At 37.6% G+C, this 26,152-nt stretch overlaps 2 protein-coding genes across 3 annotated transcripts in view; both read left to right on the top strand.

The window, feature by feature from the left end:
- LOC103470786 (GTPase IMAP family member 8-like) overlaps positions 1 to 22,036 on the top strand; it is a 32,951-nt gene extending 10,915 nt beyond the window's left edge. The window contains exons 2-6 of one of the 2 annotated variants that reach the window (XM_008419453.2): positions 17,555 to 17,682; positions 18,193 to 18,221; positions 18,759 to 18,809; positions 19,389 to 20,021; positions 20,112 to 22,036. In XM_008419453.2, the coding sequence (XP_008417675.1) occupies positions 18,212 to 18,221; positions 18,759 to 18,809; positions 19,389 to 20,021; positions 20,112 to 21,391 (1,974 nt within the window). In that variant the 5' untranslated portion in view covers positions 17,555 to 17,682; positions 18,193 to 18,211 and the 3' untranslated portion in view covers positions 21,392 to 22,036. The remainder of the gene's footprint in view (positions 1 to 17,554; positions 17,683 to 18,192; positions 18,222 to 18,758; positions 18,810 to 19,388; positions 20,022 to 20,111) is intronic. The other variant, XM_008419452.2, reaches the window with a different exon arrangement.
- On the top strand, positions 7,500 to 14,407 carry LOC103470803 (GTPase IMAP family member 8-like). The gene is made up of 4 exons (XM_017306547.1): positions 7,500 to 8,576; positions 11,149 to 12,214; positions 12,719 to 13,112; positions 14,324 to 14,407. The coding sequence occupies exons 1-4, from the start codon at positions 7,562 to 7,564 to the stop codon at positions 14,405 to 14,407; spliced, it is 2,559 nt and encodes an 852-aa protein (XP_017162036.1). The 5' UTR covers positions 7,500 to 7,561.
- Positions 22,037 to 26,152: the final 4,116 nt, after the last annotated feature.

The raw sequence follows: 26,152 nt of genomic DNA, 5'->3' as shown, positions 1-26,152 counted from the left end.
ACGCAAACTTTGAAGTTAATTTTTATACATGCAGAGTTGTGTGTAAAATATGGGACCGCATGTTTTTTGTGGCCACGCTGCTTTATGCATGAGGCTGCTGGTCACTAGTTTTTGCCTTTTCTCATTTTGTAAAGTAAACTGTTTTCACTTGCCTGCCTCCTCCCTGCTGATTGGGTAGAAATGATCCAGTGTGTTGAACAGTGAAAGAATGATCCCCAACCAAAATGATTTCTTATAAGAATATAAAGTTAAAACAACTTTTGTTCCCATTATGTTCAAACCTGAAATGCTGCGCAGTATGATCTAATGTATTTTTTTGTTTCATCAGATGGGAGCCCTTTACAACGAAGCAGAAGCTATGACTTTCTACCACCTGACAGTGAGTTTAACTTCTCAAATTTCTCATTTCAAACTTGCATCTAAAGACCAGCCATATTTGTCAATTTCTTCTGAAATTTAATGTTTGTTTCCCTGAATAATTTTGAAATTGCCATTCGTGTTATTTGTATCACTTTGTAGAGGCAGCTTTAAACAGCTGGTTTTAGTCTAGATTTAAAGGCTCTCAGTGTTTCAGCTGTTTTACAGTTTTCTGGAAGTTTGTTCCAGATCTATGGTACATAGAAGCTGAATTCTGCTTCTCCTTGTTTGGTTCTGGTTCTGGATGCAGAGCAGAACCAGAACCTGAGGGGTCCAGACAGTTGGTACAGCAATAACAGATCTTTAATGTATTATGGTACTAAACCGTTCAGTGATTTATAAACTAACAACAGTACTGAATGTAATTTGAATGATGCAAACTGTGAATAATGTCCGTTCCTACCAGTGGTGTCTTTGTGGAAGCTTTCAGTTGAGGTTCTTTGTCTGCAGAGATCATTGTCAGCCAAGTTACTTTATAGATTTGCCTGCTGAGCTTAAGTGCGAGTGATGGGTGCGCTTGATTCTTTGTGAGTTATGTGCCAGTTGGGTGGAGATGGTGGATGCACTTGAAGCCGCCGTCATCTGACTCATCTGTTGTGTTTACTCTGCGTTGTGTGTAATGGGTAAAGGGAACCAGCAGACGACCCTGGGAGTGTTGCAGCAGTAGGGCAGATTTATTCCTGTTCAAAACAAGAATACATTCAGCACATCAGTTCCGGGGCTCCTGCCTCCCCACACACACCTTAACCAACCAAAAGAACAAAAATAAACACATTGGCCCGGTAAACTCGAAAATTGTCACCAACATGGGAATTAGCTACCCAAAGCAGTGCTGCGCTAAACATAAAACAATTAATATATTACAACTTGTGAGTTTGACGAACATACTTTTTAGGACATTTTGAATATTAATACACACAGGAAACAGCTCTGTATGCTCACCTCTCCCCAGCACAGCTTGGCACGAACTGAGGAGGGCAGTGGGAACACACAGGATGTGATGCGGAAACAGGAAGCAAGAAAATAAAAGCTTCTCCACCAAAACAGATGTTAGTTTTGGAAGACTTCTCATTCTGGTTACGTGAACCGACCAAAGTTCCCTTTCTCACAGTAATTCAAGTGATACTGTCCTCCACCTTCCTGCATATATTAATTTATGACCTCCTGTCTTTAATGATAAGACCCCAGGGGTCAGAGCAGAAACTCTCCTGTAATAATTATATATTTTATTTAAAAGCTGCTTTGAGGACACATAATGTCACCTCACAGAAATAAAAACACATTTTAAACAAAATAAAACAAGAGGTCCTGCAAATGCCTGTTAGAACAGCAGCAAACCTTCAGCAGGGCAGACAGAGAGTCAGAGGGTCTCTGGGGGAAACTGGACGTTTATTAATAGCAGAATCATGTGAATAAGTTACAGAATAAAGATGCTTTATGTCCATAAGGCTCATTCACAGAGCGGGAGGCTGCAGCTGGACCGGTACCGGTACCGATCAGCTCTAAGTTCTGCTCAGACCCAGGAKGATCAGTCTGGATGAAGCTAAACACCAATAAACCATCAGATCAATATGATCTGTGATCAATCCTCCCTCTGGATCCTCCATTGTTCTCCATCAGAGCCAAAACGCTGTGCCACAATAACTTGTGCCGTGTAATTGTGGCACAAAGGTTTGCCCCTTTGCGCAGCTATTTATGTAGGTTGTAGACATGATCACCTTAAAATAATCAAACCTGTTTGGCGTTAATCTGTTGATCCAACCCTGTTTTCTTAAGAGAATAAAATTATCCCATAGATGCATTTTATGCTAAAGTGAGACAAAAACTGAGGAAAAGTACTATTTACATTTGAGTGAGGTTTTTACATTGAACCATATGAATGAAATGAATGATGATTGAGGTGACGGAGAACACAGCGTTGACGCCTGGGTGGTGGGTGTGTCGGGGTGGGCGTGGCTGAAGGTATGAATGGGAGCCATACTGGCTTTGTATGTTTGAGGATGCAGGTGCAGGTCATAATTTCTGTTGATCGTGTTTAATGCCGTTTATTGTTGACACTATTGGATGGTTTGGCTGGTCAGTCAGTRTCAATGTGTAAGATCTGAAGTCAGACAATCAAATGACCGCAACAACAAAGAAGCGGCTTGGAGTTTTCTAAAGCAGGAAGTCGGACAGTTTGAAATTCCAGTGTTATCCCAGTGCGGCCCTCATACATCTTTAGCTTTGCTGCACATATACACATCCTTATATTTTTATTTTATTTATCATGTGTGTGTGTTATGTTATTGTCTGAGGATAAATGCGGTTCAGTCTCATCATTTACGTTTAAATAATAAAATATTAAAATCATGAAATACATGGGTTTGGTGCTTCTTGGAATAAATAACTGATAGTCAGACTTCAGTGGATTTAGTGAGTTTTGATGCTTTGTAGTTTCATGTTGTCCACAGAAAAGGTTTGTGTAGCTGCTGCACATTTTCACGGCAGTGATAAARTGTGTGTATATTTACGCAAACTTTGAAGTTAATTTTTATACATGCAGAGTTGTGTGTAAAATATGGGACCGCATGTTTTTTGTGGCCACGCTGCTTTATGCATGAGGCCCTTTCTCACAGTAATTCAAGTGATACTGTCCTCCACCTTCCTGCATATATTAATTTATGACCTCCTATCTTTAATGATAAGACCCCAGGGGTCAGAGCAGAAACTCTCCTGCAGATCTCTAGTCTGCAGGAGAGACTAGAGATCTGCAGTCTCTAGTCTCTACCCAGCAAATAGTTTTTGTTTCAAATCACTAACAGAAACCTGTTCAAATTTAAGAAATTTGTTCTAAAAAGGTTTAAACTGTGTTAAACACTAAAAATAGTCATTTTTCTCAACAGGGCCCTCTAGTTCTGCTAACAATGTGGACTGGCTGCAATCAGCAGTCTGATCATTAGATCATTCACACACCTGCTATAAACTGATTGCATCTCTGGCTGTTTACATTATATCCTATGCATGTATAATATACATTTATCGGTCAGATGATTTCCTTAAATGTGGGGGATCGTGATCTGCCGATACTTACATGTGAAGCTGATCTTATCCCCTAATCTTTTCATCAGCAAAGGTTTACAAATCAGTCTCTGTCCTTTTCTGCTGTGCAGTGAGACGTTTGACTGACCAACCAGGTCTGAATGTTAACAGTTAACAATATTCACCCCACTGTGGGAACTCAGTGACTTTCTTGCTATATTTAGCGACATTTCACACAAATAAAATCTATATCAGTCAAAATCAGCAGCTCAGGCTTTTTAACGATCGGTAACCAGGGATCGGCCAGAAAACTGCAATCGGTGCAGCCCTACACACATATTCATGACATTCTTTGATTAAATTAATTTATATTAACTTAACTCCAATAGCTAAAAATGTAATTTATACCAGGTGAGTCTTTCTTCCTTGGAATGTGGACCGGTACCGGTACTGGACGGGTTCTGAGCCTTCAAATGATTTTAACAGAAGTTTCACATAACATAGAAAAATAATGTTTATTTTAGCCACAAAATGATTGTAACCAGCAGCAAACAACAAATCCCAACTGCAGCATAGAGCAGCTAATCCATGTAGCAGCCATGTAGCCTGACGTAGAAATGTTTTGCTAGACGATGTCAGACATTGACAAGTTTGTGTGTTTTTGATATTATAATGTCATAGAAATTATAACTAAAAAAAAATCAGCTCTACTGAGGGCTGATTTTGGCCCTGTGGCCCTAAGTGGATGCTTAGTTTGCTTATGCCTTGGGCCGGCCCCTTTTACACTCTTTACACACACTCACACTGATGATGGCAAGCTACTGGACAGTAAACACTCAACACTGACAAAGTCCAGGTTGCCATACAGTCTCCACCAGTTTCACTGACCACCAGCAGCAACAAGGTGGGTGAGGCGTCTTGCCCAAGGACACAGATGGAGGTGAATGGCGCAGGAATCAAACAGGCAACCCACTGAGGATGAACTCCTACCACCATCTCCACCACTCACAGCAGTCATTTCATGTCTTTGTAGTTCATCTTATTTTATTAATCCACAGAAAAATAACTTTCAAACTGAGCTTCCAACTATTTTCCTAATTCATTGAGCTGTCATTAACTCTCTGTTTCTATAATTTCAGTGTCTGAGCTCAGGCTGGTTCTGCTGGGAGGCAACTGGTCTCAGAGGAACTTAGTGGGAAACTTCATACTGGGAGACGATTGTTTTAAAAATGAAGCTCAGTCTTGTGTGAGAATCGGTGGAGAAGTGGAAAACAAGAAAATATTTGTCATCAACACTCCAGATCTTCAGTTTCCCACTACAGACAGCCTGACAGAGTTTATTAGAAAATGTGCTGCAGCTTCTGCTCCTGGACCTCATGTGTTCCTGCTGGTTGTTCAGCCTGAAAACTTCACTGAGGAGGAAAAAAACAGGATCTACACAGTCCTTAAAGCCTTTAGTGATCGATCATTTGATCATTCACTTGTACTGAGTCTGAAGCCCGGGTGGATGTTACCCTACATCCCTCTGCAAGCTTCTATAAACAAAGCTCTAATTAAGGAGATGATCATAAAATGTAGATACAGACACATAAAGATGGAGGAAACTGACCTTCCAGAGCTGCTGACTCGGTTTGGTCAGATTGTAAAGGAGAACAATGGAGAACATGTGAGATGTAAGGAGTTTGAAGAACCAAGAAGCAGCTTGGAGGATTTTCATCAGAACCAGGGAGGAAAAGCAGCAACAGGTTCTGATGATCCATCTGCTGGTGAGTGAAGGAATAATTCAGAGAATAATATCAATAAAACTTTGAGACAAACTATTCCTTATTTTACAAACTGACATGTAATAACTTCCTGTTTCTAAAGGTTTCAGTGGAAAAATACTAAAGACTCATCTGTCATATGAAGGTGAGTACATTTACTGAAGAGACCTGGTTACACAGCAGCAAAGAGACACAGAGCTGACATTTATGTACAAACACACTCACTCCCCAAAGTAATTTATTTATTACCTAACATGCATGTAACATGAATCTGTCTCGACTCGGCTTGCAAAGTCAAACAGAAATTTATTTCTAAGGCACATTTAAAAACAACAGCAGTTGACCAAAGCTCTGTACAGTCAAAATAACAAAGGATAAAAGGTTAAATAACAAGAAACATAAAATATTAAAAAGCCTAAGAATAAACAACACCAGTAATGGATCAGAACTCAGTTTGGTTTAAAAGCAAAGAAATTAAAATCTGTAGACAGGATTTAAAAGTGTCTACTGTTGTTGAAGTCCTGATGTGAAGGGAAAATCTGTTAAAAAAGTTTGGTACAATGACTGCAAAGGTCTGATCTTCAATTAGAGGCATTTGCTCAGCAGACATCAGAGATCTAGAAGGAATGTTCACATTCACAAGATTAGAGAGGAAGAAGGATGTCAAACTACGCAATGTCTTACAAACAGATGATAAAATAATTATAAATCTTAAAATCAATTTTAAAGCTAACTGGGAGCATTAAAAGAAGTGAATATAAAGGATATATGGTCTCACTTCCAAGAGCCAGTCAGTAAAGTACTGCAGCATTTTGGACCAACTGCAGCCATGAAATAACAACAGACACCTGAAAAAGATAAGATAAGTCAAAGCATGTACAGGTTTCTCAAAGTCTATGAAAGAGAGGAATGGATTCACCTGTGAAAGGAGCTGAAGATGAAGGAAACTAGATTTAATGACAATAATGTGTTTGTCAAAACTGAAATGTTGAAAATCAGACCCTGGATTCTCACAGAGGGTTTGTTTAAGTCTTTGTTATAAGAAGGATTGTGATCATAGAGATCAGTGACAAACACAACAAACTGTTAACAAATTTTTGTAAAATTTCACATGATCTAGATCTTGGCCGTCCAGAAAGGCCTTAGAGGATTTCTACATTTTCATTTCAGGATTAGGTAGATCTATGAGTCATCTGCATAGTAGTAAAATTGAATGGCATATTTTTTGGACAATTAAGTCCAAAAGCAGCATATAAATCCAAAAAAGAAGTGATCCAAGGATGGAGCCCCAGAAACAAGAGAGCAGGTCTTTTGAGGAATATATTTTCTCCCAGCTTAACTGTAAAACTTCTGTTTAGGTATGAATTTTAAAAAAATCAAGTGAATCCCTTTGATCCCACCAAAGTGCTCCTGCAGAGATATAAGGATGCCATAATCTACACCAGAGGAGCTCAGGTTCAGTCCTCAGAGCTGCTGTCCTGTAACTTTTAGATGCATCTTTTACTCCAACAGACCAGGATCAGCTCTGAACAGACCTGATAACGAACCGTTCATTTAATTCAGGTGTGATGGAGCAGGGAAGCATCTGAAGCTGCAGGATGGTAACTCTGATGACTGGACTTGAGCTCCTGATCTGCAGAATCATAGCATTGAGGTCTAAGAGTATGAAAATAGCCAAATCCCTCTTATTCAGTAACAGTTAAAATCTTATTCAGTAACAGTTAAAATGGGGTTTAAAACTTTCTAAAGAGCATTTTCACCACTGATTTGCTTCAAACCCAATATGAAATATTTCAGTAATACCAAAGGAGATGAAGGAGAACCTTCTCCAACACTTTCAGTCTGAAGTTGGAAAAAATGTTTGGATTGTTTCTGTTTTTTATAATAAACTCTGACAGGACAAGACATGACTGGAACAGGAGAGAAGAAACTAAATAACTGAGTAAATTCATAACTAAATAGAAAACATGAGGTATGAAGATCCATGCTTCACTGTGACGGTTCTCATGTGCAGACGTGTAAAGAATGTGTTAAAGCCTCTGTTGTCTATAAATCTGAATATAACCTGATGACAAGAAACAAAATATGTGATTTTACAAACATTTGTTGTCTAAACTGTTCATCTTTGATAATTATGAGGTGATTTGTGAATAATTGTGTTATTTCTTAATTTTCTCTGTGTTGCAGCCTCTGGTTTTAGGATCATGATGTTGGGGAAAAATGAGGAAAAAAAGACTAAACTTGGTAACTTGATCATTGGAGAAGAGGAATTTCATCAACAAAGGTTTCTTCAACCCAAACACAGTGTGGCCTCCTGTGGAGAGTGGAGAGGAAAACCAGTAATAGTGGTAAAAACTCCTGACATGTTCAGTCTGACTGAGGAGAAAATCCAGAGAGAAATGAAGAAAAGTGTGAGACTCTGTTATCCTGGACCAAATATTCTGCTGCTGCTGGTGAAACCTTCAGACTTCAGTGAAAAGAACAAGAAAACTCTGAAGTTCATCCTGAGTTTATTTAGTCAAAATGTCTTCAGACATTCAATGATCATCTTCACAAACGACAGTGAAAGAAGTTCCTCTGTCAGTGATCTGATCAGCCTGGTTCAGGGAAGATGCTACAACATGAATACTAATGATTGTAGTTTGTTAATGACTCAGATTGAGACGATCATAGATCAGAACAGAGGAACATATCTGACCTTCAGAGACGAGATCAGCAGATCCCAACATGAACACCTGAAACCTCTGAACCTGGTTCTGTTTGGTCCAAGTGACCCACTGAAGACGTCAGCAGCCAAAGCCATTCTAGGTCATAAGGATCTTCCTTCAGAGTGTGTCAGAAACCAGGGAGAGGCGTTTGGACGTCGGGTTTCTCTGGTGGAGCTGCCTGCGTTGGGTGGAAAAGCTCAGCAGGAAGTGATGGAGGAATCCTTCAGGTGTGTCTCCCTCTGTGACCCTGAGGGTGTCCACGCCTTCATCCTGGTCCTACCTGTGGGTCCCCTCACTGATGAAGACAAGGGAGAGTTACACACCATGCAGGACACATTCAGCTCCAGAGTCAATGACTTCACCATCATCCTCTTCACTACAGACTCAGATCCTGAACATCCAGATGTTGGTAACTTTATAGAGAACAAGGACATCCAGGATCTCCTCCAGATCTGTGGAGGAAGATATTTAGTTCTGGACATCAGAGACAGACGGCAGATTGAAGGACTGATACAGATGGTGAAAAGAATCAATGCAGATGAAAACAAGCCAAACAGCTATGGATCTGTGACATTTGCACAAGCCCAAGTAGACAGACTCCTGCAAAAAGAGAAAGACATCACTATGCAAAAGCAAATAATAAAGGAACTGCAGCAGAAAAAGGATATCTGTAAGTACTTTAAGTTTTTATTGTTATATTATCACAATAATAATAGCAGAACCAGAGTAAGAATCTGGTTCAGTACAAGTCGTCTGATATAATCGAATGGAGGTTTGAGAAGAAAGAGCACAAAAAGAAACGGATGAACTGATGAAGGATTATTTTCAATGTTCATAAAAGTAAAAAGTTAATAGTAGGGCAGAGAGAACGGTTTGGTGTTGGCAGCATTATGTCAGCTGATGCTCCAGAAAGAAATCACAGCCAAACACCAGACCAGGAGTAGCTTCTATAGAGAGAAAAATAAGAGAAAAAAGGTAACAGTTGAAATGACAGCAAACGATGCAAATTAGAAGATGAAAATGAGTCAGTGATGAACATGACCAGTTTGTCATCCAGCATCCTGTGGCTACATTTCTACAGAAATAACTCAACCTAAGCCAGTCTAACTATGAGCGTCATCAAAAAGGAAAGGCTGTTTATCATTTTATTGGCTCGCATTATTTAAGAATGGTCAAACTGGGAAGTGCATTGTGAGAGATGGGGAAGACATGTGGCAAAGGTCATAAATCTGGGAATCAAACTTGTGACAACCTTGTAGTTTTTGACAACTCAGAAAGCTCAACTGATTCAAACTGTCCAGATACATATCAGGTTATGTAGCTGCATTCAGTGCAGCATCACTTACTGAAGTGATGCTGTCATCTTCCAATAATTTTATTTCTAATGGAATCAACCTTATTTAGAAGAATCCCATAAAGTCATTGCTGCTGAGAGCCGGGGAATCAATGTCTCCACAGAGCTACGACTCTGTATGTTTGGCAACCAAACTAAAAAGAAACTTTTGTTATTTGACAGAGGATGGAAAACGCCTGACATCACTAGGCCTTTGAGCAGGTCTGGGGGGGTTAATCTGGAAACTGGCTGGTTAAAACAACCGTTATGCTTTGGCAGATCTTTTTAACATAAAATGTCTGAATATCCGTAATCACATTCTAGTTATCTAAAAATGCATTTTGATCAAACAAAACTACATTTTGGCATCTAGAATATAGTAACTTAAGAGTTCTGCATTTATATTCGGAATAATAATTCAGTTTTATTTTGACAGTGTAAGTGCAGCAATCTTTCACTAGTCTAGCCCCGTTTCTTCAAAATAAAAGAACTTGAATTCGGTGGTTATGTTTAAGTCTTTACTGGATTTAATAAAAGAAAATAAAAAATAACAGATTCAAAACAAATAGAAAGTGACGGTCAAAAGACTGTGTTACACTCCAGGGGCCAGACTTCTACAATGAGGAAGTTCTTTCATCTTTCATAAACTAATTAGACAATAGCGAATCAAAAGGCACCACATAATAAGCTTAAACAAGATACAATTACAGATGCAAATCCTTTTCAAATAGTAGAGTAACAAACTAAAAAATTCCTGCAGAAATTTTACGGGGCCTGCCAAAGTGTGCCCATTGGATCTTTAATAAAGCATTCTGATGCTAAAAATTAGCAATAATGCTAAAGAAAGTTGTAATGTAGTCAATAACCTGTGGAGAGTCAGAAACATGTTGATGAAGCTGTACTTGGACCATTAAATTTTGTTAAAATTAATGCATAAGGTGAAATTAGCCAAAATGCTAATCTTAGCATGATTGCTACCAGTAGCATGTTTGGCATCACTAGCATGTTGTCTGTCATAGACCTAGTCCATTCAATGTACTAACATACTGGCTAATAAGTACGAAAATTAGCTCAAAGCTCTTTTAGTTGCAATGCTAATGCTCTGGCTTGCAAAACCAATTTTATGTCCTGAGACAAAATGCCAATACTATTTCACTGTTTAGTTTACAGACTCGCACAGCTTGACTTACCCATTGTGAATAGAAACTGATGGGTTTGACACCATTCATCAACAATGTCCGAAGCTCTTGATAGATCCATCATCATGTTTCTATAGTTGATCTGGTTAACTGCATAATAACTGCATTCAATGCGCAATGAAATTCATTCATAGACTGACGACTATAAACTTCGCACATGTTGTTCTCACTCACGGTCCGAAATAAAAAAAAATAAAATAAAGACAGTCGGTAATTGTTTATTTCTCGAAATTATTCAGCCTTCATACTAAGAATTTTGATTCACACTCAAAAATTCAGAGAAATCATTTTATCTAACCAAAATATGAATAGTCTCAGGAAATGTTTATTCTTCCCACAATGCATTGTGAGACCTCTCTGAGACTGTTTGAGAGACTACTGACTGCCTCTGGCTGGGACCCGTTGCTATGGTAATTAATTATCTGCCCCTGAGCTGGCTCTTTCTGTCAGACAGTATTATTTATATTGATCAATAATTGTTTATTGTCCACTTTTAAAACTCTTTAAAAAATATTTTCATACTTTAGTTTTGACACTTTTGTTTTACATCTTTGCATTTTATTGCTCTCATTGTTATAAGTATTTTATTGTTCCTTCCGTATTTTAAATGTTGTTTGATTTTATCTCCACAGTACTTTGCTACAGCCGTTGTTTTTAAAGTACTAAATAAAGTAGTAGTAAACTTAAGTCACATGTTTTTATTGTTGCAGATGATGAAGAGAAGAAAGCATCGGAGAGTTTAAGAATTGTTCTCATTGGGAAAACTGGGAGTGGAAAAAGCTCATCAGCAAACACCATTCTGAGAAAAGATACATTTGAATCTTTTCCAAGTCAAATATCCATCACCAAATGTTGCCAGAAGGCTGACACTGAGGTGGACGGTCGGCGTATTTCTGTTGTTGACACTCCTGGTCTGTTTGACTCAACTTTAACCCACGAACAAGTGAATGATGAGATGGTGAAATGCATCAGTCTCCTGGCTCCAGGCCCTCATGTTTTCCTGCTGGTGATACAGATCGGAAGATTCACAGCAGAGGAGAAGGAGACGGTAAATTTGATCAAGAAAGGTTTCGGGAAGAATTCTGAGAATTTTACCATCATCCTTCTAACCAGAGGAGACGAACTGGGCAAGATGTCGATTGAAGAGTACATAAAGAAATGTTGTGATGATTCTTTTAAAAAGCTGCTTGCTGACTGTGGAGGAAGATATCATGTGTTTCATAACAACGATCAGGACAATAACAGACAAGTTATTGAGCTGATCAGAAAAATCGACACAATGGTGAAGAAAAACGAAGGCAGCTGCTTCACCAGTGAGATGCTGCAACAGGCAGAAGCTGCAATACAAAAAGAAATGAAAAGACTTCTGAAGGAGAAAGAAGAAGAGATGGAAAGAATGAAAGAGCAGCTTGAAAAAAAACATAACGAGGAAATGCGAAATCTTAAAGAAAGACTGGAGAAAGAGAAAATGTTGATCGAAAAGGAGAGAGAAAAAAGGGAAAATGAAATTCAAGAAATTAAGGTTAAGATAAAAGACGAGCAAGAACAAAAAGAGAGAGAAAAACAAATTAGAGAAGAAGAAGACAAGAAAAAGAGAGAATCAGAAGAAATTCAACAAAATGAGTGGAAAAGAAAAATTGAAGATTTAGAGACAAAAATAAAACTTCAGACAGAATCAAAGGAAACAACTGACCGAAAACTGGAGGAGAGCAGAGAGGATTTAAGGAAGCAACAAGAGATTTGGGAGAAAGAAAGGAAAGAGTGGTGGGAGACAAGGTCAAAAGAAGATGAGGAAAAACGTCTACAACAACAAGTAAGAGAAGAAGAAGAGCAGAAAAAGAGAGAATCAGATGAAATTCAACAAAATATTTGGAAAAGAAATATTGAAGCTTTAGAGACACAAATAAAACGTCAGACAGAATCAAAGGAAACAATTGACCGAAAACTGGAGGAGAGCAGGGAGGATTTAAGGAAGAAACAAGAGATTTGGGAGAAAGAAAGAAAAGAGTGGTGGGAGACAAGGTCAAAAGAGGAGAAAGAAAGACACCAAGAAGAACAGAGAAAAAAAATAAGGGAAGAAGAAGAAGAGAGGAAGAAGAGAGAATTAGATGACATTCAACGAAATGAGTGGAAAAGAAAATTTGAAGCTTTAGAGACACAAATAAAACGTCAGACAGAATCAAAGGAAACAACTGACCGAAAACTGGAGGAGAGCAGAGAGGATTTAAGGAAGCAACAAGAGATTTGGGAGAAAGAAAGAAAAGAGTGGTGGGAGACAAGATTAAAAGAGGATAAAGAAAGACAAGAAAGACTTAAAACACTCCAGGAAGAGTATGAGCGTAAAAGAGAGGAATCTGAGCTTAAACATAAAGAAGAAGATCGAATCCGGAAAGAACAAGAAGAGAAAGAACGAAAAGATTTAGAGGAAAAATATAAGAATCAAATTAAGTCCATGGAGATGAGTTTTGAGGAGAAGGCCAGAAAACAAGCAGAGGAACATAATGAGTTCCAAGAAAAGATGAATAAGAACTATGCAAAACTGATAGATGATCACATGGAAGAAGTGATGAATCTGAAGAAGCAGCATAAGGAACAAATGCAGCAGAAACAGAAGGACAATGAAGACATTTTGAAGCATCAAATAGATGATCTGCAGGACAAACAAAGGGAAGAGGTGACAGACCTGATACTACTGCTTCTGAGTCAAGAGAAGGAAAAAAGAGCACATGAAAACAAAATCAAGGAGATGAAAAGAATACAAAACACAGAGAAGGAAAAACTCAAAATGGATCTTGAGAAGCAAAATGAGGAAGAAAAGACTGCAAAAATCCAAGAATTAAAACAAAAACACATTGAGCAAAAGGAAGCATTAGAAAAACAATGTGTTAAACTAAACAAAGAGGATAAAAGCTCTAAAATGGCTGAATTAGAGTCAAGACAAAAGCAAGAAATTGAAGAATTACAAAAAAAATTTGAAAAACAACTAAATGAAGCATATAATACATTACAGAAAAAACACAAGAAAGAACTAAATGAATTTATTACAGAGGTTTCAGATGATAGTAAAAAAAGCTACAAAAAAAAATTTGATGAATTACAGAAACGACACGATGAAGAGATAGAGAAACTGAGACAAACCATCCCGGATGGAGACAGTCAGAAGGAAAAAATCGATAAACTACTGAAGAAACACCAACAAGAAATCAATGAAATGAAAGACAGGATTTTTTTCCCAGTGGAAGGTCGGTGTTCACTTCTGTAATATTGTTGATGCAAACAGGAGTTCAACTTCAGTGCAAACTTATTTACTCTCTGGTGTAAAAAGTGCATCCTATAAGATGCAGCTGAAGTCTTAAAGTTGGTTTAAAGCCAGGTACATCACATTCTGTTTGCTACTTTTTCAAATATATTTTTGTGATTTTTATTCATTAAAATGTAAAAGAAAAACATAAATGTAGTACAGCAGCATAATGCACATCATTACAATTTTTCTTTGACTGGCAGTGCAACTGATATTACCATAAAAAGTCAGTTTATTGAAAAATTGACATGTTTCTGATAATTGATGCATTTATAGTAGTTTTTAATTGTCTGTAAAGTATTTTGGCTTGTGACATTCTGTATTTTAGTCAATGATGTTACCAGTAAATCTAAAGTGGGCTTTCAGAATGGTTGCATGATGCATTGTACTGGTCAACATGCTGTTAGTGGTTACCTGCCAGAGCTGCATGGTGGGCAGTGAGGTACGATTCCTGGTCTGGGGTCTTTCTACATGGAGTTTGCACATTTTCCCTGTGACTGGCTGAGGGTCCAGAGACATGACCGTTAGGTTAAATGGTATTTGTAAATGCTGTTTGAATTGTGTGCATCAGTTCCTGTCCTCAGTGTCTCAGTTTTCCTGGGATGGACCAGCGACTTGTCCAGTTTCAGCTCCACCTCTCACTGATGGCTGCAGGCGATAGGTTGTAGTGTCAAAATATTGATCCCTACCAATTATCAAATCAATAAAGTTGTTTTTAATATCTAATCATTTTATACTACTTTTTCCTCATCCAGTCATTTTTACATTGAATTGACTCAATGTTGACTAAAACTGTCATTCCCTTGTGATTATGTGAAAGACAATGTGTAATGGCTGTAGTACATTAACTCTAACTCTGTCAAATCTTTTTATGTCTGTCTTGAAATGAATCAAATGTTGCTGCAATAGCTTAAATCAACAAGTAAAAACAAGGGAATTGGCTGTTTTTTATCTGAATTCTGGGGGGGTAAAATAACACACATTTTTCAAATGTTTATTTCTTTGTTCTACTTAACCCAGTCTAAATTAACCTACAGATGATCAAAAACCCTATGGGGCGGTTTGAGGGGGTTGGGTGAATGGACACTCCCGTTCCCCATCTCAGACAGGATGTTCCTGGCTGGTAGCCAACATGGTTAGATTATCCTGCTGTACCAGCAGCAGGTCCAATTTAGCAGAAGCAGTGGAATAAGATACCAGCCGCAGAGCAGAATCTCTGCTAGCAGCAGAGGGACCACCGACCACAAGAGGAAATGATGTGACTTTAAGGAAATGATGCATTATTCCTCTGTGATACCCAATGTACCAGAAATTCCCCTCATTCTATAATTAATGGTGACTTTCTCAAAAAGCCAAATACTGAAATGATGGCTTCTGATTTGTACTTGGATTTTATATTGGATATTTAAGGTTTTGAAGACTTTATTAACTACTCAAATTTTGATTTTTGTTTTATTTGTTTGTGTTCATTTAAAATTTAATGGAAAAAATTGTAGCCGTTTTAATAGTTGACATGTCCTTATTTGCTTCCTGAGTTGCTTTTGAAATAACATTTGTAATATGTACAGGCCTAAAATTTGTGATTGTTTTGTTTGTACTTTCATTGTATGGGAATAATTAGTTGTTTTGTTTTAATGTCAAACTTAGATTCGGTTTACTCTCTTTCTGTTGTCATGGTGATTATTATCTAATAACAACCATCAAAATGTTTTAATTTCAATGTAACGTTGCACACAGGAGAACCATGTAATGAAACTTATTTCTCTTTGTGTGTGTTTGCTGCCCTGTATTGTCTTGTGCTGTGAAATAAATGAATATATCTTGTACTACTGGTATTTTCCAACTTTTCCATCTGAAATAATAAAGCCATTATGAGTTGAAAGAATGCAAAGTGAACTCTTTGATTTTTTCAAATACCAGATAAAATATTGCATATTTTATTAAAAACTTTTCTCCTCACCCCTAATCTGTACCACAGACAGGCATTTAGCTCGTCATCTATAAATGTTTAGTTGAGTCGTCAGTGTTTTTTCTTTTACTTACTTACTTTTACTTACATTTCTTTGAACAGTTACAGTATAGCGGTATCAGCAGATTCACATTGATATATAAATGTTTCGTAATCAGTCAGTATTACCTCGTTGTGAAAGTGGTGTCATCCCTAAACCTATAGTAGCTCCATTTTCCTATTTTACAACAAACTGATCCTCTTGAAATCTTAGTCTGTGGGTGATTTTTTTCCCATCACAGAAATCTCTTCCATGATGCTCAGCCACCGCTCCATAGTTGGTATTTCCTGTTTGTGCCATACTTTTGTGATGGTTTTCTTAGTTGCCAAGACAATATTTTTTATCAGGTATTTATCATCTTCTTGAATTATGTCATGTATGAAGCAGCCCAGATTGAGTGTTTTACATGGTCTGGGTATTCCATATCCTATTAAGTTTTTCAAAGTAAAACATAAGTTATCCCAGTATGCAGTTAACTTTTGACAGGACCAGAATATGTGTGTATGACCGACACCAGTCTGACCACAGAGTCTCCAGCACAGCTGTGGGCTGGACACCATCCTGTTTCTAACCTTCAGAGTTATGAAAAATCTAACTATACTTTTCCAAATGAATTCTATCCAGTGTTTAAAATCAATCACTGATTATTGATTATTTGCTCTGATGTGTTTGTGAACAAACCAGCTCAAACACAAAGATTACACCATATTGTAGCCATGGTAACACAACAATCAGACTATCAAGATGATTCTTCAAACTTTTACAAAGTAAACTTTCTAATTAAATTCTTTTTTTCTCAACTGCATGCATTAAAATTTAATAGCATTCTCAATAAATGATTGCTAAAGTTATAGATCTATGGTCTGTGTTACAATTCAACAATTTGCAAAGGCCCCTGAATGTCTGAAGAGGCCCCCGGGGGCGACAATTGCTTTATAGCAAAGGAGCAAGCCGACTGCCAGCTGAGAATCCAGGAACGGGTTATTGTAGTTCTGCAGAGACGAAGGAGGGACTCGGGCAACCAGTGGGTAACGACCCACGGCATCACGAAGGGAGGAAAATCCTGAAGACCAGGTCTCGGGCTTCACAGGGGAACATTACTGGGAGAATATTCAGAGGAAATAACATAGAGAACTAGCTCAGGATGTCTTTGTGTACCATTACTGGCAAACACTCAGGCATCAAAGTGCTGGCAGTTCGCTCCTCAAATACTCCAAGATGATGATCGTCTGATAAATCACAGGTGCGCTGAGAGTGTCACTCGAAAACTTTGGGTCACTTGGAGAGACATTGTGGAGAAACTGTAAATCGTATCGACGTACCTTCTTCACTTTAGAAGAGATCACGGAAGTATCTACAAACTGAAGTTTGAATGGCATTTCTACGTGAAATCATGACCACACAGAAATTCTTCAAAAATAGGGATTGTTTTGGATTTTCCGTCGCCTCGCTCCATTGACTTATATGGGGTTTTTGGGGGTCTCTATTCGCAATTTATGTTCCCATGGTAACTCCGAATCCCACGAGTAGTAATAGCTCCCTTCTCACAATAAGAAGGACATACAACAATCTCCTTACAGAAAATCGCACATGTAGTACTGTAGGGATCACATTATTAGAATTTCCATCGCCATACTGAGGAACATTCCTCAGTAGATTTAAAGAATGAAGAGTGAGGTGAGAGGAATCCATCAGCATCCAGTTGTGGGTCACAAACCAAATCCTGATGTTGGATTGATGGTAACTGGCATTTTGTCCTCAGTTTCTTCTGACTCTTTTTCTGTTTTGCCTTCTCGTCTGTCACAGCCTCACTCTTCTTCATCTCGCTGGCTGTCCACTCCGTCCCTCTGTCTGTGTTGTTCTCTGGTTATCAGACCAGATTGTTGCCAACTGATGGTTTATGAAATTCTCCTTCAATCTATTTCAGAAAACAGGTTTGTCGTTGGTTGAGCTCCTGCTTCACACATTTACCTACATCAGAGAAACTCAGGATTCACTTGGGAGCAAATGACTAATTCAGGACAGATCTAGAAAAAATCTAATAGAAATAAATAAAAATAAGACTGACATTATGATGTGTTCAAGATTTTTGCATGTTAAGACAATTTAACAGAGACCAAAGCAAATGAAAATGAAGGAAAAGTAAGAGAAGTGTAAATAATCACTGTCTTGATGTACAAAAACATTTGCAACTTGAAGGACAGAAACTTTTTTTATGTGCACAAGAGACACAATGATTTGAAGATTGAACAAAGAGTTTAGAGAATTTAGATTCTGTTGAACCCCAAAAAACTGAGAAAACTGTGAATGATTAAAAACAAATGCTGTGATTCAGAGATATTTAAAAATGTTTTGTTTGAAATATAGAAAACTGTTTACATAAATAAGTTTTCACTATAGATCATGTGACCCTGGGACTACTAACCTCTTACTTTTCTGTCCAGTTGCTGAGTGAAGGACATAATGGCTGCTGGTGAGTAAAATGAATAAACTGAGACTTCACTAGGGAAATGTTACTGTAATGTTTATCAGGGTCTTTTTGACTTGTAGATTTACGATTAAATGTGATAAAAACTCAAATTAATTAATAGTCTGTTTGAAAATGGCCACATTTTCTTTCCAGGGTTGTTTTGAACTAGTTTTTAATGTATGTATCTATTATTAATGTCTGAATCTCATTTTAACCTTTATACTGTAAAACAGAGTTAAAAACACTTTTTACTGGGGTTCTGTGGTGGTGCATGTGCAAAGCATGACCCACATATGAAAGCCTTAGTCTGCATAGCGGTGGTCACAGGTTTGATTCCCGGCCTGGCGACATTTGCCACATGTCTTCCGCTTCTCTCATTACCCTCTTTCCTGTTGAACTTTTTTCAAATAAAGGCAACTAGAGTCAACAAAACCTAAAAAACCCCACACATTTTGTTGGCAAAAGAAAGAGAGGACCTTATTTTTCATAACTATCAAGTTAAGCCATAAAAACATTTCTGAATTTTATTTCCTCTCCTAGATTTTCCCCCCGTCAGAAGAAGCAGCAGTTTTGAATTCCAGCGACCTGACCGTAAGTTTAAACTTAATGTTATACTCTGGTTTTAAGGTCTGGCCATTGGCTTCAAGGGAAGTTCTGCTCAAAATAATCTCTCTTTTAGCTCAGTCTGGACTTTCTCCCATTGACTTGGATTGTCTCCAGTAGAGTTTCTATTGGGCCAATCAGCAAACACAAGGAGAAGTTGTGAACAATGATGTTGATTTTCTGCTCTGTTTCAGATTTGTGGTCTGCCTTTAGTTTTAGTTGGTGGTGGAGGAAATGAAGGAAGCCTTTCAGTCCATGTTGGCCACGTTTCCAAATATTGAATTCACATTAACAGCCACCTCATTCAGATCGAATGTTAGTTCACGGTTCAGGCAAAACTGGTGCATTGCATTTGCTAACAAACAAACATTGGATATTGGGTAAAATTTAAACCTCAAAATAGTCCATGCTTCTAGTAAGCAACTGTTTCTCAACAGCTGAGAATCCAATGCCTGTTTGGGTTGAGGACTCATCAAACAGAGCTGACCTTTCTGATGTGACCATTCATATTTTTCTATTTTTAGCAACAACTGTATTGATTTGGAATAATTTTTGTTTTTGTTGCAGTTAAACAAAGACCTGATGCTCTGAACCTGGTTCTGTTTGGTCCAAGTGACCCACTGAAGACGGCAGCAGCCAAAGCCATTCTAGATCACCCAGATCTTCCTTCAGAGTGTGTCAGAAACCAGGGAGAGGCGTTTGGACGTCGGGTTTCTCTGGTGGAGATGCCTGCGTTGGGTGGAAAAGCTCAGCAGGAAGTGATGGAGGAATCCTTCAGGTGTGTCTCCCTCTGTGACCCTGAGGGTGTCCACGCCTTCATCCTGGTCCTWCCTGTGGGTCCCCTCACTGATGAAGACAAGGGAGAGTTACACACCATGCAGGACACATTCAGCTCCAGAGTCAATGACTTCACCATCATCCTCTTCACTACAGACTCAGATCCTGAACATCCAGATGTTGGTAACTTTATAGAGAACAAGGACATCCAGGATCTCCTCCAGATCTGTGGAGGAAGATATTTAGTTCTGGACATCAGAGACAGACGGCAGATCAGAGGACTGATGGAGACGGTTCAGACGATTAGTGCATCCAACAATACAGCACAAAGCTATACAACAGTAATGTTTGCAAATAGCCAGAAGGACAGACTCATACAACAACAGCAACAACTAGAAGAGCTCAAGAAGGAGAAGATTGCCTGTAAGTATTCAGCTTTTTTCACAATCTGAACTCCTGCCTTCTGCTTCCATCTTTAGACTTCATTGAATATTTAATGTTTCAATGTTTCAGGTGACAAGAAAAACTATCCTGAGTGTCTCAGGATTGTCCTGATTGGAAAAACTGGAACTGGGAAGAGTTCATCGGGAAACACCATTTTGGGTAGAAAAGCTTTTGCGTTTGGATCAAGTCAAACATCAGTAACTAAACGCTGTCAGAGAGAAAAGGGTGACGTGGACGGTCGTCCTGTCGTTGTGGTCGACACTCCTGGTCTGTTTGGCAATACGCTGACCCCCGACCAGGTGGACGAGGAGCTGCTGAAGTGCATCAGCCTGCTGGCCCCGGGGCCACACGTCTTCCTGCTGGTGCTGCATGTCGGCAGATTCACAGAGGAGGAGAAAGAGACGTTAAAACTCATCAAGAAGAACTTTGGTGAAGATTCAGAAAACTTCACCATCATTCTTTTTACCAGAGGAGACGACCTGGAGTATGAGGACAAGTCCATTGAAGAGTATGTTGAAAAGGACTGTGAGGAACCCTGTAAGAAGCTGATCAGTGACTGTGGAGGAAGATACCATGTGTTCAATAATCATTCAAAATGGAGGCAGATGCAAGTCAGAGAGTTGATCAGGAAAATTGACACCATGGTGAAGGAGAATGGAGGAAACTGCTTCACCAACGAGACGCTGCAGGAGGAGGTGAAGAGGATCCTGGAGGAGAAAGAAGAAATGAAGAAACTGAGGGAGGAACTTCAGAAGAAACACGAAGAAGAAACAGAATCACTGAGAAGAAAAATGGAAGAACAGAGAGAAGAGATGGAAAGAGAGAGAAAACAGAGAGAGAAGCAATTTAAAGAGATGGAAGAAAACAACAGGAAGGAGCGAGAGCAGAAAGAGAGAGAACAGGAAGAAAGAGAAAAGGAAGAGAAGAAAAGAAAAGAGGAGGAAGAACGACAACAACATCAGTGGGAAAAAGAACGACAAGATTTAGAGAAAAAGATCAAACAGGAATCAGAAGAAAAGGAAACAATCGACAGAAAACTGGAAGAGATGAGAAAACAGATGGAGGARAAACGAGACGCCTGGGAGACGGAAAGAAAGGAGTGGTGGGAAAAACGACACMGAGAAGACGAAGAGAGACGAGAAGAACTGAAGAGATTTCAGGAGAAATATGAGAAAGAGAGAGAGAAATATGAAAACCAGAGGAGARAAGATGAGRAGAGGAGGAGAGAACAGGAGAAGGAGAGGAAAGAACTAGAGGAAAAATATCAGAAACAACTGGAGGAAGTAAAGAGGAAGTTTGAGGACGAAGCCAGAAAACAAGCAGAAGAATCCACCACAAAGAAAGATTAAATCCAAAAATGATGGTGAAACACATCATGTTTGATATAAAACAAGAAATGTTCTAAAAAATGATTAAAAAGCTTCTGAGAAAAGTTGAATTGTAGACGGGTTATAAATACCTGGAGTGAAGGAATGTAGAGCCAAACAGTTATCAGTCAGTTACAGGATCATCCAACAGGTGAGAAAAGGTCAGTAAAGGTCATCAGACTCACAGGATTCAATAATCAGATGAGTTCATGTTGTTTTTATTCATGATGAATTTACTGAACTTTATGTTTTTATTCAGCTGAATTTATTTATTCTTATTACAGAAAGCAGTCGGTGTTCTTCTTTCTAACCAGATGCTGTTGTAGATTTACTGTCATTTTTTCCAAAGGACTCAAAATAATAAGTTTCTGAATCTTAATTCATCAAAAGTTTTGACTTTTTTAAATCTGAATTTTTATGTATTTTTACATCCTTGTTCTGATGTTCATTCAGTAAAAGCTGTTAAAAATTAAAATTTACAAATTAGTTGTAACATATCTAATAAGGTTTTTTGTACATTTTTGTAGTCATTGATTTTTAAATATATTTTATATGTTTGTGTTTAAGCTGGCTTAAATAACTGTATTTACTAATTCCATTGAATGAAGTTCATTTGATTCTCTACATGGGTTTTTTTATAAACAGACATGAAAATCTTATTTTTAAATGGAGATTTTATCTAATTTTAAACATAAAATAAACCTCAAAAATGCAGGTAAACACTTTATTAAAAACAGGTCAATAAAACAAACGGACATGTTTTACATGTAGGTTTTTGATGCTGCAGACATTCGTTAGTGACGACAGAAATGAATGGATTTTGATTATAGATTATTGATCCATCAGGGTATTAAAGTCATCCTTCAGATTATCTTGAAAGCATAAAGCTTAAATCTGACCTGGTTGGACGATTCCTCCAAATGCAGCAGGTCAGGTTGATGTCAAACCTTCATTCTAACAGAATCATTTTCTGCAGTTACTATGAATGATGAAGAGAAAATGAAAAGAAAAGAGAGAATGTGTGATTTTCAGTTGAAATGAACTCTGTTCAGCTGCTGTGCATATTTAACCTCACAAATAAAACTGCAGGTACTGAAGGATTAAACTGCATTTTTCCCGAAACATTTACAGGAACTTTTTGTTGCTCATTTAGTATGAAGGCGACACTTTGAATTCATTATTAAAATGATGTATACTATGTATTTTCTCTGCTTTGAAATCAATGTTCACATAATCATAACTTTACTTTGTATTTAAGATAAATTAGTGTGGATATGACTGGCTCTAATATGACATTTGGTTACTGTATATCAAAAGTTGAAGTTGAAAAATATGTTTTTCTTTTTGGTTGTGTTGGTTCATTTGATTTGTTTTGTATGAACTGATTTTAAATAAAGATACTAAGTTACTGTAGGAAGTTTGATGTTTGTCTACAGTGAAGAAAATGAGAACCAGACTCTGAATCTGATGCTTCACATTTTTACTGAAGATACTTTTTGTTGTTTGAATTAGTTCACAGAATTGAGCAAAAGGAAAATATGAACTTATTTAGTGTTTAATATCACCAAAGTCTGAGCTTCTGCTCCCAACCAGCTGCTCTGTCTCACAGTCTGAACATAAAACAGTTTTAGTGTTACGTTTGAATAATAATAATAATAATAATAATAATAATAATAATAATTAATAAACTTAATTCACAGATGATTTTAAAGATGTTAAAGCTTATGATTTAAATAGGACACTTGCAACTTTAGCAAAACTGAATTTAGACAACAAAGAAGCTGTGATGATAAAAATGACAGATTCTGAAAATTGATTAGCAGGAAGTCATGATGCTGTTTAGCAGTTCCACATCAAATACACTGATGTCATAGAAGAAAAAAGTAGAAAAAATTGAACAGACTGAATAATGCAATCAAAAAGAATATAAAGAAATCTACGCACCACCAAGAGAGAATTAAGTTTAATTTTTTTGACATCAAAGTACATAAAAATAATTCTTACAAGCTACAGAAGTAGATTTTGCATATCTCTCCTTTAAATTCAAAAGTAATTTAAAATACAAAAATAAACAATTTTACATACAAGTAATTTTTTTTATTCGCTTAAATACATCAGTAGTATAAAATAATACAAAAATAAACAATGCAGACATTTTCTTAACAGAATCTAAATAATGCATAGGGAAATTTGGGAAATTTAAAATGACAGATATTGTTGGTTACTGGAGTTTTGGCTTTGTGGGAGCTGGTTTGCTGTTTCTCTACCAGGTTCTCCAGCGCCTCAGTGTTAGCCAGTTATGGTAACCTCCTCGAAAGGTTTCTTCTCGTGGCGCCGTGGAAAATACCCTTTGTGGTACCCGAGATCATCAGATCCACATCTAAGAACCTCTGCTGGAAATTCATCTGGTTCCCCACCTTTGACTGGCGAAGATCCGCTCCTCGATCTGCAGATTGTTCGACTACCTGCCCGCCCTCAACGCTTCTTCTGTCAGCAACCTTCAGCAACCAGAAACTCCTCCGGCCATCTGAATCCGGACCGGGCAGCTCCTTCTCCCACAAGCAACCCAGGCTGAAGTGCCCCATCCTCTCCCTCGTGGCAGATTTACGTCTCACTCAGTAAACCTGTTTCAGTTTTAATTCCTACCGTCTCATCTTCCCTGCCTTCAGAACTCAGACGATCCTGATTCAGTGATCCTGATCACATATTCCTGGGCAATCATTGATCTATTCAAAATAAAATTTATTTATCTGATTTTTCCAACTTCTGTTTGTGTTCTGCATGTGTAGTGGTTTTGTTTGTCAAACTAAAAATCCAATAAAATTTCCGCCAAGGCGCTACTGAGGCACTGGGGTCAAATTTCTCAACATGGGCAAAAGAAAGTTCAATGTCCAAACTTGTTGATTGTTTCTTGATGATTTATTTTCCTCTTTTTTAAAAAAACAATTACAGACATCAAACTTTCCTTTGTGCTCTACCTCTCTTGCTCTGGTAAAAACCTTATAGGCCCCAAACCCAAATGCCTGCTGGTCCTTTACCAGGCACCTACATTTATAGAAAGTGGACCAACCCACCTCACTTCCTGTTTTATTTAGAAAATAAATAAATAAAACCAAAAATAAATAAAGTCAACAATAATTAACCTACAAATTAACTCTGTAAATAATACAAAAACAAATTTAAGAATAAACTAGCAAATTCAAATCGATAAAGAAATAAAGAAAAATTAGCTTCAACAAGCAGCACTTCAATAAAACTTAAAAATCTTAAACACATCAACAGAAAACAAGCATAAGTACAAAAATAGATGAAAACTATAACATGGCTGTCAGTTTGATTTCTTGATTATTTCACCTGGGGAAGCTGTGGTGGCAGCCGGCTGTTTGTACTGAGCCAGGAAATGAATATGGCTCAATATTCAAACAGCTGTGTGGCTGTGATTAACTGAACATAGATGGGACACAAGCATGAGCATTTACTTCATTAAATCATAAAGTTAAACAATTTGATTCAAAACGTGTTTAAATCTGACCTTTAAGTCTTTTTACACTAAACCAACCAGTTCTGTCTCCATGACACTGAACTGGTTTTCTCAGCTTTTATTTTTGTTTCTTTTTCAGTTTTGAGATAAATTCAAGAGATCTGAACAAACCTGATTATTGGTTTAACCAGCTCAGTGAACTGAAACTGATCATCTACAGATTAAATACTTCTTTCCTTCTTAAACATAAAACACATTCTTCAGATGTTTTAGAACAGCCAGACTTTGATATTTCCTGGTTAGTGAGAAATAAAGAGCAGATGAGGAGGATGGAGAACTGACATGAATCTGGTTTAGAATATTGATTAGTTTGATTTGTGTTGTGGATGATAAACTAGGTAAAAAACAACAATATTCAAGATGACAACTGGAAATATCAAATTTAAATATTTATTTTCCATCAGTGAAATTCTTCTTCATCTGAACTGGATCAGCTCACGTCTCACAGCAACAGTTCAGTGCTAAAGATTTATTATATTTATTTATCTTCAACAGTCGTTTTCCCTCACCTGACCCCTTTATTCAGGGGCCACAGACTTTATTCAGTCTGTGGCCCCTGAATAAAGGGGACCTTAAGGTTTTAGGCCACATAACTGGGATTGATTATCTTATTGTCCACAGAAAGATTTAAGAATTATGATTATTAATTATGAAATCCAATCTGATTTTGGCTTCAGCGCTTTACTGATGTTCTGCTTCAGAACGTTGCATGTTTTAAAGTTTTAATTTAAAATGTGCCGTTTATCTCTCGACTATGACAGGATGTAGGAAAAACACTTATTTTTTCAGTTAACTCTGAATTATTATTGTGTTCATAAATGTGTTTTTTTTCATTTGTCAAGATTTAAACATGTTTAAATACATTTGGTCACATGTTGGTTTACAGAGAAAACATGTATTAAATACTCTGGTCTTTTTCAAACTCAGACTCAGATCTCCAGATGTTTCACTGTAAAACATTTGGACAGCATTTTGCAGTTAAATTTTACAAAACATACTACAGAAGCATTTTGATAGGTGATTTTTCTTTCGAACCTTCATTAAAAGAACCACAGACAATGTATATGAATTTTATGATCAAACTTCTGCAAAAGGAGGAGACTCAGCAAACTGCTCCTCCGAGTCGTTCACAGAGCGTTCTGCCTCTCTCTGCTGGAGCAGGACTTTCATTTGGGACAACATAGTCAGGAAAGATGAACAAT

Source organism: Poecilia reticulata, linkage group LG9, assembly GCF_000633615.1.
Source record: "Poecilia reticulata strain Guanapo linkage group LG9, Guppy_female_1.0+MT, whole genome shotgun sequence".
Lineage (NCBI taxonomy): Eukaryota > Metazoa > Chordata > Actinopteri > Cyprinodontiformes > Poeciliidae > Poecilia > Poecilia reticulata.
The sequence above is the reverse complement of the archived record's forward strand: the minus strand, read 5'-3'. Positions and strand labels throughout refer to the sequence as shown.

Bases quoted from the DNA above. Each gene is read 5' to 3' on its own strand.
- LOC103470803 (XM_017306547.1), top strand. From the start codon at position 7,562: ATGTTCAGTCTGACTGAGGAGAAAATCCAGAGAGAAATGAAGAAAAGT. The intron at 8,577-11,148 runs GTAAGTACTTTA...TTATTGTTGCAG, and splicing joins GCAGCAGAAAAAGGATATCT to ATGATGAAGAGAAGAAAGCA. The intron at 13,113-14,323 runs GTGACAGACCTG...TCCTGTCCTCAG, and splicing joins AGGACAAACAAAGGGAAGAG to TGTCTCAGTTTTCCTGGGAT.